Genomic DNA, 15744 nt, shown 5'->3' on the forward strand with positions numbered 1-15744 from the left:
GTGGCACCGGAGTCCAGGCACCGTTGACCAGTTAGCTCCTTTAGCGCCATTAGCGTTAGTCTAAAGTCGAACTGGAGCAGTCTGTTAGTTAAACGAAAATGGCAGCGCTAACAAATAACCAGCGTACCTGTGTACTGCGTATGTGTGCCTCTGTTTTTAAAGTTTAGCGTTACTTTAGAGACTCATTTTAACAATCGTGAGTCACGTAAACATGACGTCACGCGTTAGCGTTAACATGCCCAGCGCTAATATTTATGGCTAAATGTTGTTTTGTTTTTTTTAAGGACATTTGATTCAGAAAAGCCACGTCGGAAATCCTCACCTACAAATGGAACGCTCCATTAACTTGAGATTTTGTCAAGCTTTTGCAGCTAAAAATTCACAAGCTTGGACGATACCAACCGTCAATCACACTGGTGTCACTCATGAGCTGCGATTTAACTATATTTTTTCAAATCAATTTCCCACTAAATGTGAACAGAAGCTACAGAGATAACTTTATAAATCAAGTGAGAAGAAAGGAAGATGCCCCCTGGTGGCTATTCAATATATTACTACCAGACTGGAAGAATTCTATGTGTGGTCTATGAGTGCGCACTCAAAGCAAAGCACATAAATAGGAAAATTGAGCCTATTGTCTGTGTCACAATGGGCTCATTAGAGAGAGTGAGTCTCTGTGGTCTTTGTGGTGCTTTTAATCCGTCCATGTTAAAGTCATCTCAGAGGATTGAACTTTACAATGTCCACTCCGGTGGTTTCTCTGCACACAGATGTGGCAGCTTCATAAAATTAAAATTACAAGGCGAACACCAGGGGACACCGTTCTGACCCCAGAGTCTCTCCGCTGTGGCGTCGTCGGGTCATTGTTGGGGGGGGGGGGGGCGGAGTTTGGGCGAGTGACCACAGACTGAGCTCGCTGTGAAAACTCCACCGTCAGTAGGGGCTTTTTCCAGTTGCCTGGTGCAACCACTAAACCCTCAGGAGACCCTGAGACTCTGACTGTATCTGCAGAAAACGCAGAGAGAAAAATAGGCAGAGTCCTGGTGTTTAGAAATCCAGGACTGTAGGACAGTAATAATAAGAAGAAGTAAGGGGAAAAAAAGACTGTGAGACTAAAGTCAGCTCACTGTCAAAGTGCATCAGGGCAAATGGATCATTTCCTGAAATTCAAAAATTCATGAAAATTATTCCTTAAGAGATTTGCAAATATTTTCGACGGATCCTTGTTCAGGGTGATGCTGACTATTATGATGGTAAATTTCAAGTCATTCCGAGATACTTTTTGTTTTTGAGAAGAAAGTCAGCTCACTGTCAAAGTGCATCATGGCAATTTTCTGAATTTCAAAAATTCATTAAAATTATTCCTTAAGAGATTCGCAAATATTTTCAACAGATCCTTGTTCAGGGTGATGCCGACTATTATGATGGTGAATTTCAAGTCATTCCGAGATACTTTTCGTTTTTGAGAAGAAAGTCAGCTCACTGTCAAAGTGCATCAGGGGAAATGGATCATTTCAAGAATTTCAAAAATTAATTAAAATTATTCCTTAAGAGATATGCAAATATTTTCAACAGATCCTTGTTCAGGGCGATGCCGACTATTATGATGGTAAATTTCAAGTCATTCCGAGATACTTTTTTTTTTTAGACTAAAGTCAGCTCACTGTCAAAGTGCATCAGGACAAATGGATATTTTTCTGAATTTCAAAAATTCATTAAAATTATTTCTTAAGAGGTTTGCAAATATTTTCAACGGGTCCTTGTTCAGGGTGATGCTGACTATTATGATGGTGAATTTCAAGTGATTCTGAGATACTTTTTGTTTTTTTTAAGAAAGTCAGTTCACTGTCAAAGTGCATCAGAGCAAGTGGATCAATTCCTGAATTTCAAAAATTCATTAAAATTATTCCTAAAGAGGTTTGCAAAAAATTTAAATGGATCCTTGTTCAGGACGATGCCGACTATTATGATGGTGAATTTCAAGTCAGTCCGAGATACTTTTTGTTTTCGAGAAGAAAGTCAGTTCACTGTCAAAGTGCATCAGGGCAAACGGATCATTTCAAGAATTTCAAAAATTCATTAAAATTATTCCTTAAGAGGTTTGCAAATATTTTCAACAGATCCTTGTTCAGGGCGATGCCGACTATTATGATGGTAAATTTCAAGTCATTCCGAGATACTTTTTGTTTTTTTGAAGAAAGTCAGCTCACTGTCAAAGTGCATCAGGGCAAATGGATCATTCCCATGATCCATCAGTGTGGCCGACAGTCACAACATCTAGCTACGCTAATGCCAATTGAAAATGAAAACATTTCACAACATTCATGCACAACTATCTCTGTTTTACACATAAGAGAGAAAATAGAACCATTATCTTGACAATAGAAGCAAAAACTGCCACTTAATAAAGTGTCCCGTGTACCTAATAAAGTGGTCACTCAGCATTATTACACAAGGTTGACAAAGAATTTCACTCCTTTTTCATCTAACTCAGTAATAACTCAATACCCTTTAAAAAAAAATCTTTGTTTATGTTCATATTTTAACTATCCTGCATCGAATAAACTCCCTTTTAAAGGCACACAAACACACTGTAAATATATAGATTCATGTTTAAAACATAACAGTGTGTTTTTACTTGTCATGATCCAGAACGCCCAGGTTTCTTTCACTGGAGTGTTTGCAGAAGAGCAGAGCACCATCTTGTGGCAAAAAGGTGGGGGTGAACTAAAGCAACTTCTGATCTTAACTAGTGTAGAAAAAGTAAAATAGAAAAAGAAAAAAAAAGAAAAGGCAGAATACAATACAATACTTTGAATTTTATTCAACAGTTTAAAAACATGATTTAAAAGGAAACCAGCATATAAAATGAACACACACCAAGTGGTAAAATAAACGGTGTGTCATTCATCATCAAGAAACATCCATATAACGACTTGAATTTTTCTCTTTGTCTAAATATACTGATTTATTTTTATTTATTTATTTATTTTTCATTAGACACATACTTTAAGGTATAGAAAATGTGGGGAAAAAAACCTGGAGATTTACTGCAATGCCTTCTGGGAAATAGAGTTGTTACAGTGATGATGATGAATTTCTACTTTCTTTATTATGACTTTTACTGTAGAACCAGTTCTAATATGGATTTTAGTCCTTTTGTGTGTCGTCATGGAGACGTCCAGCTACGCGTTATGTATTTAAATGTGTTGCATCGTGACAGGTGTACTGATCCGCGTCCGTTTGTTGTTGTTGTTGTTGTTCCCGATATATAGAAAGAAAGTGTGAAAGGACTGAAAGATACAGTTAAAAGCTCTGCATGAGCCGAATAAAGTGAAACTTGAGCGCCCAGGTGAAAGCGAGAAGGGAGTAAAAGAGGAACTTGTGTTCAAAGTTTGCATAAAACAGACTCGAGCGCGACTTTGCGTACGAGCGGAAACAATCGTCGCTAAAATGAGAGGCGGCACTTTTGAAGCTGAGCTGGTGAACGACCGAAGAACTGAGGTGAACTGGTTAAAAACAACAGAATAAACACAGAGAGATAGAAAAAGAGCTCTGATTGGCTGTGATCAAGAAATTAATACTCTTGCCCAAAAAGGTATACACACATATATACAGTATATATGTACATATATACAGTATATATGTACATATACATACATACATATATATACATGCATACATATATATACATGCATACATATATATACATGCATACATATATATACATGCATACATATATACATACACATGCATACATATATACATGCATACATATATACATACACATGCATACATATATACATGCATACATATATACATACACATGCATACATATATACATGCATACATATATACATACACATGCATACATATATACATGCATACATATATACATACACATGCATACATATATACATACATACACATGCATACATATATACATACATGTATACATATATACATACATGTACATACATGTATACATATATACATACATGTACATGCATACATATACACATACATACATGTACATGCATACGTATACAAATACATACATATACATATATGCATATACATATACGCATTAATATATATATATGCATATATACATATATATAAAACACACTGGACCTTTAATGGACAGACCTCATTAATGTTAATTGTGTGACACCTGAGTAAAACTCACTGTTCACACTTGTGCTTTTCCGTTTCCGCGACAGCTCCAAAATGTCCAATATTAATAGTCAGACTTATTCTGTGCTACATTTGTCATCAGGGTAGATTTAGGCGATATAAAAATCCTTTTATTAAAGGCTGTGAATATTGAAAATGGACTTAGTCTTTTGGAACACAATTGACAAAAATGACATCATTGGGGGCGTTAATTCTTCTCGTTCCCTGCAGAGTCGCCCCCTGGTGGCTATGTTCTACTCCCATCCTACCTTCTAGTCTTCACTTTCTCAAAACCAGAAGACGACGTACATTTTTACATGTGTGGAAACACCTTAGCGGTGACTTTATAATGCGACTCTGTACTAAGGACAAAAAAATAATATGTTTGTGTTTGCTACACAGCTTTTTTTGTGAGTTCATACCCTGAGGGCACGCAACAGTCGCTCCGCGCTGCTTTGCACGACGCAAGGACAAAGGCTCGATTTCAGCGAGGGATCTTTTCCTCACCCTGAGGCTCAGTAAACGCCCTAACACCTACAAACATGGACGAGGACGGACAACCCGGAAATACACAGCGAGGGAAAGGAAACGAGTCTGAATGATCTCGATCCACAACAGGATTGTAACAGGCGGATCTGTACCTGCAGTTTGACATGATTCGAATAACATATATGACTCATCACCCGGTGGCTTAATGAAGTCGAAAATCAAGATACGATACGAGGTCTAGGTCTATAATGTATTGCACGTACAGCGGGAAAAAAATGCTCATTCAAGTTTAGATTGAAAATTCCCCAAATAAATGATTTGATGAAAAGAAAATGAACGTAAAGCAGTGAATAAAAACAACGATCGTCTTCCCACATTCAAAATGACATCTTTAGGGATACTTCAAGTACCAACTATAGCTCTTTTTAGCCAAAAATGTCTGTAAAATTGAATATTCTACCCACAAGTGTGTTCCTTTAAGTGTAGAACTGCAGTAAAATAACAGAAATTATTGTTTTTCACAGCCTTAGAACAGCAACAGAGTGTGTTTTTGTGCGTTTTCAGGCAGAAACTTAAAAACGCAAACGTCTTTTCTGGTACGCGAAGGCCACCGTAGTTCCCTGGCGCACTTGGGTAAAGGGAGGGCTGACCGTTGGTTACAATACTCAGTCCCACCATTAGAGGTCACTAATTCTTACACACGCTGATGATTTAGCAGAAAGATTCAGTCACGCAGTGGCTGAGATCCTGCTGAAATGTTCCAAAATACGACATTTGAGGACATTTCAGAGAAACGTCCGCAAAGTATCTGATGGCACGGAGTCTCTAAAGTAACGCTAAACTTTAAAAACGCAGTACACAGGTACGCTGGTTATTTGTAGCGCTGCTCTTTTCCTTTAATAGACAGACTGCTCCAGTTCGACTGTAGGCGCGCTCGCGGCGCTAACGCAGCTAACGGAGCTAACTGGTAAACGGTGCCTGGACTCTAGTGTCCCGGCACGTAAACCGGTCAGTCGTCATGGAAACGCATCACGCGTTAATGTGCTTTAACGTTAACGTAAGCGCTGCTCTTTTCGTTTAATAAACGGGCCGCTCCAGTTCAACTGTAGGGGCGCTAACGGCACTAGAGGAGCTAACACGGCTAACAGAGCTAGCTGGTAAACAATGCCTGGATTGGTTGTTTGTAATCCTGGTTCAACACTGCAGTTTTTTTTTTTGTTGGCTCATTGTTTTGGTTCACTGCTCCACTAAATGGCTCCGCCCCCCCACCACTAACATAATACATTTGTTGGGCGGCCATTTTCTATATCAATGCTGGTGAAAAAGAAGAAGAAGGTGGTCAACCATTTTAAGAATAATATTGAGAAAGATTTTAAATCAACGGACCAAGCGGAGGAGAAACGACGACTTACCACTGCGTTAACATTCATCGGGTGGACGACAAAAAGGGAGACCAAAAACGCTGTATGCTGCCCCCTAGTGGTCTATAAAGTGGGCGGCGACGCTTCGATCTCCATCAACAATATATGATATGATTAAACGCAAAAGATTTGACTCAAGGACGGGGGGAAACAGTCGTGTCTCAGTGAGCTACGTCAAAATCAGAGTAAATATACTGTATATTGTTTTCGCCCAAACACACACACACACATACTCTCACACACACACACACACCACATATTTCTCAGCAAAAGATTCAGAGAATAATACAAAAAAAGGCAACAGTTACAGCTCGGGTCAATCAAAAGAGTTCCTGAATCTAAAAGCTTAGCTTAGTGGTGAAACTAGCATCTTCCCGGACGTTGACCCACTTTTTTTTTTTTCGTTTCATGTAGAAGGCACACAAACTACCACAAAGAAGAAAAAATATATAGAAATAATCTTCAAATGTGCAAAAAAGCTCAGATCAGATTACATTATTTCCTCAGTAAAAGAAAGACGAGGGAACGGGGAAATAAATGTCCGGGCGCTCTCTGCTGCCTCCCTGTGGAGGAGCAGAGGAGTTCATGGGCGTCCAAGCAGAAAACGTGCTTCTTCTTCTTCTTCTGCTGCCGTATTTTTTTCGTCCATTGGCACTGAAGTTACCATTAGATCGGACAGAGAAAGCAGAGGCGGAAACCGATGCACGCGCAGCGCGACGCGCACACAAAGGCCGATAATTCTCACAAACGTTCGATTTGAACGGTTCAAAGTGACGAAAGGTGTGAAGAGGCTGTGACTCTCCCCGCCGAAAAAATTCAACGAGACATGAAAGATAAAAAAACAAAGCAGCACTTTAGAGTTTCTCCCTCGTGTAGTTTGGTACGTACCTTCACCACTTTAGTTTTATTTTCAGCATTTAAGGGACAATTTTGGGTGTATATATATAAGTGTGGGTGTATGACGTTCACTGCGCTCTTCAAACAAAAAAAAAAATCGACACCCATTGAAGTCCAAAGCATCTTAAGAACACGTCCGCTGCTTTACTTTGCCGTCGGACAACATTTTTTTCCGACTGGAAACTGACGTGCGTGATGCTTTTGGAAAAAATCTCGCTCTCCAAACCAAAGTCCGTAGAGAAAATCAGCGATTTTACATCATGGCACACAGGAGTTGTCGATCCACTGCTGCCTCCGCGAGTTCATACGTCTTGTTTTGAAATCCTTAATTTGGACTTAACAAAGTGACACGAAATGATCTGAAGATTTTCTTCATGGGTTTTGGTGTGAGGGAAAGTGAGAAACTTCAATTTGAAGAAGCTACAATGTTCTGAAGATGGCATAGACCTCTTCATGTGTAGGTGAAATCAGTTTTTCCTCATGTCCCTGCTTAGAGCTCTGTTTTCAGTGAGGAAAAAAACCCCTCAAACTACGACTTTAAGATGCACCTCTGGTCCTTTAGTGTCGCCCTCCCTCCACTTCCATGTCCCCAGCTGGTTCTCATTTATTCAGACGAGGCTGGGGACAGCTCTGGGGCTTGAAGGGCCTGCGGGTTGACGATGACCTGGATGACAAAGTCCTTCTGGATCTTGGCGTCCTGCAGCCGCGTCTTGTCCGTGAGCAGCTTGCCAGAGAAGAACCAGCGCTGGTGCGTGGTGTCGATGTCCTCCTGGGCGTGCAGCTGCTTCTTCAGCTGCCCTATGGTGTCAGCCATGCTGGCGCTGAGGCGGAGGTCCTTACCTGAGGACAGTCGTACCTGCAGGGGGGAGGGGGGGATGGAAGCAGCTTTAGGGTTAGCGAGACGACAGCTTTGAAAAGTCCACATTTGTTTCCAATGCGCTGTGTCACTGCACTGTGATTATTTGTTTTGCGCGAGCTAGTCCTCATGGGGATCCGTGTAAACGATTACCTTGAGCTGGAATTCCTTTTTGGGTGCTACAGGGGGTTCCGGACTGTCACTGGGGTCCTCGTCGCTGCGTTCCGAGATGAGGTTGACGGGCGGAGCCAGGCAGTAGACGGGCAGCTGGTAGCGGTTCCCGAGTTCGTCGTAACACTCTGCGAGAGTACCTGGAAATGGGCGTCGAAGAACAGAACTCAAGTCACACCTGTCCAACCCGAATTTCTTATTTTACGTGTTTTCTGGTCTTACCGTGCGGCAGCGTGATGCTAGCTCCGTCCACGATGGCCTGCGCCAGCTCGTGGTCGTTGCACTCCAGCGCCACGGCGGCGGCTTTCAGCGCGTCCCAGATCTCTTTGCGGCCCTCGAAGGCCGGCGCCGTGTCCCAGAACTCGTCCCTCTTGCTCCGTAGCTGGCCCTCCGTCATCGGGTAGTCGCTCTTCCACTTGGGCCGATCTTTCTTGAGCGGCTCGTTGCGTCCTGTGGAGGAAATGATCGTTGGTAATAGTACATTTTCGGTGTTTTGCATTGACCCAACCAGACCTGAACACTACAAAGTGAATTGTTTTTAATCCGAAACTGTGTCGCATTCACTGTCCTAGTCGTAAATACACTCTAAACTAAAAGTTTCTTACTCGTTATCGCCAATTTTTACACATTAACAACGTTTCGCTTGAAGGAGTTGCCACGTAACGACCGAACCCCGACCCAGAGCGAGGAAATCATTTCTGGATTGCGGGGGAGAGGGGGGGACGGACAGATTAATGGCCAACCGACACGCCGCTTTCATCTCTCGGCGCCGCTCGTAAACGCCGCTCGCCCGCAGCAGAGCGAGAGAAACGCTAGCTGTCACCAGAGACCGAGAACATCGCACCACACCCCCCCCCCCCCCCCACACCTCAATCCCACTGTGTCATCCGAATCTAAATTTAGCGGGCCATTCAGAGTTTGCAAAATGCATGAAGCATGCGAAGCTTATATCCGTCGACGTAACCTTACCCGTGTTTGGTGGCAGTCGGTGTGTAAACAACGCACACCTGGGGGCCAGGAGAGCACTAGACTAAGTGGAGGGTCACGCTACTACTAGTGATGGCGGCTCCATAGCACTTTGAATTCCTACTGATAACCCTAACCCTAACCCCAACCCTAACCCTGATCAGTTGGATACCTTGTTTAAACAACTTTACAACAGTATTAGTAAGTAATTGGAAAAGTTGGAAAGTTCCATGTACATGTAATGTTTAAAGTGCACTGTACTTCCTAAGATACTTCCTACTATACTAAAATCCACAAACCATTTTCAGCACCCTCTTAAATATGAAACAGGCCTACGCTCGTGTACGAAATGCCTGCGGCGCGGAGATGCCAGTCGAGTGATGGAAAATGGACACGAGAGTATGAAGAAGACACGGCGCTCATCCTAGAGGTTGCCTTTCTCTCAAAGAAATTATTTATAGAGCAGGAGTAAAGTTGGAGAACATGTGCCCGGTGTAGGATTAGCACTTGGAGCAAGAGTGAATCCCAACAACCCGCGGGACACGAGCGGCGAGAGGGTGTGAAAGTGTTTTCTCACATATGAAGACGTCACAGTGTCGAAACGTTAACAAGTTGGCGATGTCAAAATGATTGTTTGTTATGATGAATATAAAAAGCATAAACTAGTCCTTTTAGTCTCTTAGTTTTAAGAAAAGTACTCATTTTGACCCAAACCACAATCCTCTCATAAAACTAACCGAGTTGTTTTTGCGCCTTCACCAAAAGGGCGACCGTTCGACGCCCCTTTAACATTGTGTTTACTGCCGTTGCCGTGGCAACAGTGGGCCGTTAGGCTGATAAACCCCCACGCCCTACTCGGTCATTGAGGTTGTGGAGGAGCCAGTTAGCTGTGTGTGTGTGTGTGGCAGCAGATGTGTTGCCCTCTGCACTGCAGATAACTTTAAACTGATAAGTCGTTGGCAGATCGACCTCCTGGCTGACGACGTCTAACTGTGATTTTCTTATTTTTCTGGCATTTGCAATCATTTTGAAAATAAGCCTCATGTTCATATAAGCGAATTTGTCAAAACCCTGTGGTTGAAGCTCCATCAGACTCGCTCTTTATCTCCTACACACACACACGTTTTCTCCGATATCGTCAGGAGGTTATTCTCTGCAGAGCTGACGCGCTGCACGGTTAACACCAAAAGATGTGATAGCGCTAAGGGCAGGGTCACACTCTCACTCGTCCTCTAAGGTCTTATCACGGTGTTGTTTTCATCATCCGAGCGCTTCCTGCTTTGAATCTACATGAATGAATACAGCAACACGTCCAGTTGGAGTCCACACGGACCACACCACTGACTGTCCACGCTTCCATGACGCACAACACTGTGCTCTCCGTGTCATTGGCGTACACTCTTGTTTTGGTCCAAAGACAACAACAGCAACCATGCAACATTGCGTGAGGTCCAACTCGACACTCAAAGAATACAAGGAAACACAAACGAGGGAGATTTCCAGGTGAGAAATCACCGATACTGGAATAGAATACACACGTGTGGAACGCTAGACCGACGCCAGCCATTGTTTTAAGTACGAAGGGGAACCACAGCCTTGTACGCACTCCAGAAATGTGAAGCAGGTCTTCAGAGATGTGGAACGCAGCAGTGTGACCCCCCCCCCACACTAAGGACTCTCCTCCTAGCTCCTGTATTGTGTTTGTACGTTCAGGATTTCTTAAAATCACTACAAATCACAGTGAAACGCAGGATTCACGCAATGATTTAAAGCACACGTGTCAAACTCAAGGCCCGGGGGCCAGATGTGGCCCCGCCACGTCATTTTATGTGGCCCGCGAGTAATGAAAAATATGTGTTAAAATAAGTCTATGCTGCTTTAAGGCGTGCGTTGACCATAAACTACATTTCCCACAATGCATGGCGATTGCGTTACCCACAAAGTGACGGCACCGCCACTAGATCGCAGTGTATCGTTGTATTATGCATCATGCGACGAGTGAAATTGAATAAGTAATAAATACAGAATGTTATTTCGCAATATTTTACGGAGTAGTGAGTAGTTACCTTTATTTTACGTTATATTTGGGTACATTTAGTTACATGTATTCTGTATGACAGTTACATCTGGCCCTTTGAGGGTAACCATTATGCTAATGTGGCCCTCAGTGAAAATGAGTTTGACACCCCTGGTTTAAAGCCTCGGGAGGCTATCACCATGTAGTACGAGATGTGTCATAAACAAGTTTGTAATGATGAAGTGTTCTTTGTCGGGAAACAAACAAAACAAAGAACACGGGGTCATCTGTGGCCGTTCCAGCTTCACTGTACCTGTTTCTGAGAAAATGACGACAACACTCAGCGTTGCTGTGAGCCCCTAAAGACATTTAACAGTGTGTTACATTCCCTGGACATGACCGTTTCCTGCTGAACAACAGAGACTGGAAGTCCAAGAGACAACCAGATACAAGGTGAATGCACAGCGGTACATGTATATGCGTCTTTCTGCAACTTAAGATAAAGTCTCAAAGAAAGCCCCTGTGAAAACAATCAGTTTGCTCTTCTTTAAACTGTCATCAGGCTGATTTTCTTCTTTATCTGGAGCCTCAGACATCATCATTTTCCACCACGCTGTTATAATTGCTGAGGAACTTCTCTTTGTCCAACATCGCCACAGCTGTTGAGCTCCATTGTGTTTCGACCTCTTCCTTTCACGTCGCTCTCTACGCGAGGATGTTGAGCAGAGACGATCGGCAGCCAGGGAATGACGGCAGCGGGACGCGACGGGACTTGTTCTTTTTTGATCAGAGTCTGGTGTCATAGGAAGTGTCAGTTGATCGCAATCGGGGATAGGAAGGATATTACCACGAAGCCCGGCCGCCAAAAACCCGAGGAATCTCAGCTGTGACTTTTAATAGTCTGCTCATCGGGGCCGCGTTGGCAAGTCACAAAGAAAGATTAAAATGACATATTCTGCTCTAGAACAGCTCATTCTGGGATATATCCAAGTGGCCAGGGGTCAAAAATGTCTCCTTTGTTCCCCCCCCCCCCCCCTCCTCCTGATACAAAAGCTTGAAACCATTTTGAAAACATCCTGTCTTTGTGAAATAAATTGCTGCTGGAACAGGATCAAGTGAAAAACTAATAGAAAGATGTCAGAACCTGCGTCCAAATGACTAACAGACCCTAAAACCTCTGAACAGTACGGCACTTGATATGATGAAATGTTAACAACACTGACAAATCAGTGTCTTTTCACTGTGCATTATTAAAAAGGCCACACTTGATGTTACCGATATTTCTGCCTCTGCATAGTTTCACGCCGTCTGCCAACTCGGCCGCGCGGCGCCTGCGTCATTCACTTTAGTCTGGTTGTAAATATAACATTTACTCACGCTCAGTGTCGGAGCACTGATCCAAATCCCATGTGTCACTATCAAAGACAAAGTGTAGAAGGACAAAAAAGAAAAGAGGGCAAGGTGCCAGTGTTGATCTTAGAAAGGGGGGGGGGGGGAATGTCATCTTCCGGGAAGGTAACGAACACGAACTCGGCTTCCTGACGCGAGACGTCGGCATTTCAGCATCCGCAGGAATCGATGTAACCGACTCTGCTTTGTGGTTAACAACGACATCCTGCCCCCGGGTCCGTCGCTACACTGAAGAATGGTGTTCACGGGGTGATGGTGTTACCACCACCAGACAGCAGCTGATACACAAGAGGGACACACTGTTGGACTGAGAGACGGGCGTTTAAAATTGCTGACGTGAGAAAATAAATCAGCCTTGCTGCAGGCGCGATGTGAGGTGGATTTTGTTTTTTTCTTATTAAAACGCTTTCCGTAAAACACAGCATCGTTTCCCACAAATGTCGTCATGTACGGTTCGGTTTTGGTTCAGTAGGCTACGTGTTAGTTTGAGTTTCCATTAGGAACAGGGTATCAGAGTAAAATTGTGTCAGCGTCAAAGTTGTCGTTCGTTGTCGTCGCACCGGTACCAGGGTCTCTGCAGGTTTCAACAAGTCAAATTTAAGACTTTTTAAGACCATAATGAATACAATTTAAACCCATTTCAAATCCATACTGGCCAAAAGTACAAAAGACATGAAGGAAAATCGGAGCCACAAATCGTTGAACTTGCACTTACTCATATGCAAGAATTTGGCTTAGCTGTTAGCGGCTAACTTTTCTCTGCTGCTACGCTAAGCTGCAACACACCGCGGCGCACGCACAGCACACTTGCGAGTTGTGCTCGATAAATTCTCCCCGGGCAGCACAGGTGGCCTACTTTAGTTCCGTTTTGTAGTTGTGTTATCGCATCCTCCAAAAGCAAGACTGAAGTTTATGCATGTTTTAAATAAAAGTAATGGTGATAATGATTTTTAAGACCTTTCCAAATTGTGTTTAAGACTTTTTATGAGGTTTTTTAGGAGAATTTAAGACATTTTAAGGCCTTAAATTCAAATTATTGGATTTAAGACTTTTTAAGAGCCCGCGGATACCCTGGGTACAACGTCACGCGACGTATCTCGCTACCATGTAAAAGTGCTGTTCTCGGTCCAAACGCGAGCCAATTCCAAACCGCACCATGATAGAAATACAGCTATAAACACACCAAAAATGGAGAAAACGACATGGAGCATGCACATAAAGTTGTGTTTTTGCATTATTGTCGTATACTGGAAAACACAAGTGTGGCGTTTTGAGATTTTTTTGGACTATCTGGCACCCGTTTGTCCAAAAATGTGATTTTAGAGCTCCAAAAACACCGGCTCCAGGTGGTTAAAAAAGAGCTAAACTCAACATTAAACAAAGGAGTAGGCAGAAGTACTACTACTTTATCCCATCACCAAATATTTACAGTATTTTATGTTCTTAATGTTCTCAGAACAACTGGCTTTAAACACGACCATTTCTATTACAGTCCTGGATTATTTTAAAACCCATTTATGCTTTTACTCTTGACTTAATTCATCGGTTAGACCCCCGAGATTGAAACACACAATGAAATCGAGAGGTGTTACCAGCCAACGAACGTCCTTCTCCGTTATACATATACAGATGTGGATGTTATTACAGCACGGGAATTTCAGCGTTTGTTTCTGTACAATACGATCAATAATCAGTCCCATATGAGCTTAACCTTCACGAGAATCTACGGCGGCGAACGGTAAAAGCAAAACGCCTCCCTGTGACCGACAGAGACGGAACGAAAGGAAGGTTTTCTTTAGCTGTGTGGCTTCGTGCTAAAGTGTATTTTCACAGCGTGTACCGACAGTCACGCTTTCCACACAGAACAAATAAAACAATGGTGAGGAAGGAGGTGAAACCCAAGCACAAGAGGTCACTGCAGATAGAGCCGTGAAAAACACGAGGAAAGAGCAGGTTTCTCCACCACTTTTATTTGCACGTTAAAGTAAACTGGGTGTATTTATACTTAGCACATGCATAATTAAACAGACTTTTAAAGATATCTTTGTCACAATGCAATTAACAAATCGTAAAAGTTTATTATACTCGCAATGGTTTTACTAATTCCAGCTGTTGCCTTGGGTCAGTCACAGCGTTGGCTCTCAAACTGTGGTTTGTGTAGCACCAGTGGTATATATAGATCTATGTGTACATATAGATCTATATATACATATTAGGGGTGGGGGAAAAAAATCAATTCACATATGAATCGCGATTCTAATCATTCGCGATTCTGAATCAATCAAAACTTGAATTTTGGAAGAAAAAAAAAAAATTATTTTTTTAAGTTTCTATTTAGAAAAAACACTAGTTTGTGTTATTAGTGTACAGTTTATTTTTGTGACTTCTGAAGGGCAGCTAGCATAAGCTTTTATTTATGCAAGTTATGTTTTGTAGAGTAAATAAGTTTTTATTTGTTTTGAATGAATTAATGTTAACTTTTGTCTTAAGTTTGCCTTTGTGTGATCACATTATCTTATATAAACTGTATTGTTTTGATGCCATAATTTGCCTTAACACGTTATGCATTGTATCAATTTTTGAATCGAGAATCGTTTGAATCGAATCGTGACCCTAAGAATTGGAATCGAATCATGAGCCACCCAAAGATTCACATCTCTAATATGTATATGTATTTATATACATATAAATATATATATATTTATATATAGGTTTGGGAACCACTACATCTACAGCACGTTGAGCCTACAAGAACAGCTACAAGATGCATTCAAGGAACCTCATAAATGTCATGACAAGTGCAAAACACAGATCCCAATTCAGTCTGATATACAGCATATACTTCAATACCATAAAAAGTACTTAAGTGAGTAATGTTATAGACAGATGTCAATCACAAATGTCTCGTTAAACAAAAGTTTGTGCTTGTTCTGAACAATTTAATCAAATATAAAGTAGTGAAACTGGCACACACGGGTCTTACCTCCTCGCCCGCCGTTCCTGGACGAGCCTCGGCTCTGTGTGTCATCCCAGCCCTCCCAGTATCTCCCCACGCATCCTCCCATGGTCTGGCGTCTTCTTCTGCTCCGTGTCCACGCGTCGTCTCACCAGCTGAGCCGGGGGTCCATCGCTGAGAACCGGGTCCGGTTGGTGAAGGTCTCCACGGTTACGAGCCGTGTTGTCATCCGCGACGACGAAGCGCTTGAAGTGAACCTGTGGGTCGTGACTCGTGGATGTGGATGTGGACGTGGGGTTTTTTTTTTTCCTCTTCCCTGAATCAGACGAAGTTGCTGGGGGTTTAACGCGATCCCACGAGATTTAAAGGTCCTGGCTAACGTTAC

At 42.4% G+C, this 15744-nt stretch overlaps 1 protein-coding gene across 1 annotated transcript; it reads right to left on the bottom strand.

The window, feature by feature from the left end:
* Nucleotides 1-6404: 6404 nt before the first annotated feature.
* ubtd1b (ubiquitin domain containing 1b) lies at nt 6405-15744 on the bottom strand. Its single transcript, XM_083903490.1, has 4 exons — nt 15387-15744; nt 8233-8460; nt 7993-8150; nt 6405-7839 (listed from the first exon to the last, which is right to left on the bottom strand). Exons 1-4 carry the CDS (start codon nt 15466-15468, stop codon nt 7588-7590), a joined length of 720 nt encoding a protein of 239 aa, XP_083759616.1. The 5' UTR covers nt 15469-15744; the 3' UTR covers nt 6405-7587.

This window comes from Microchirus variegatus (genome assembly GCF_963457635.1).
Source record: "Microchirus variegatus genome assembly, chromosome: 17".
Taxonomy (NCBI): domain Eukaryota; kingdom Metazoa; phylum Chordata; class Actinopteri; order Pleuronectiformes; family Soleidae; genus Microchirus; species Microchirus variegatus.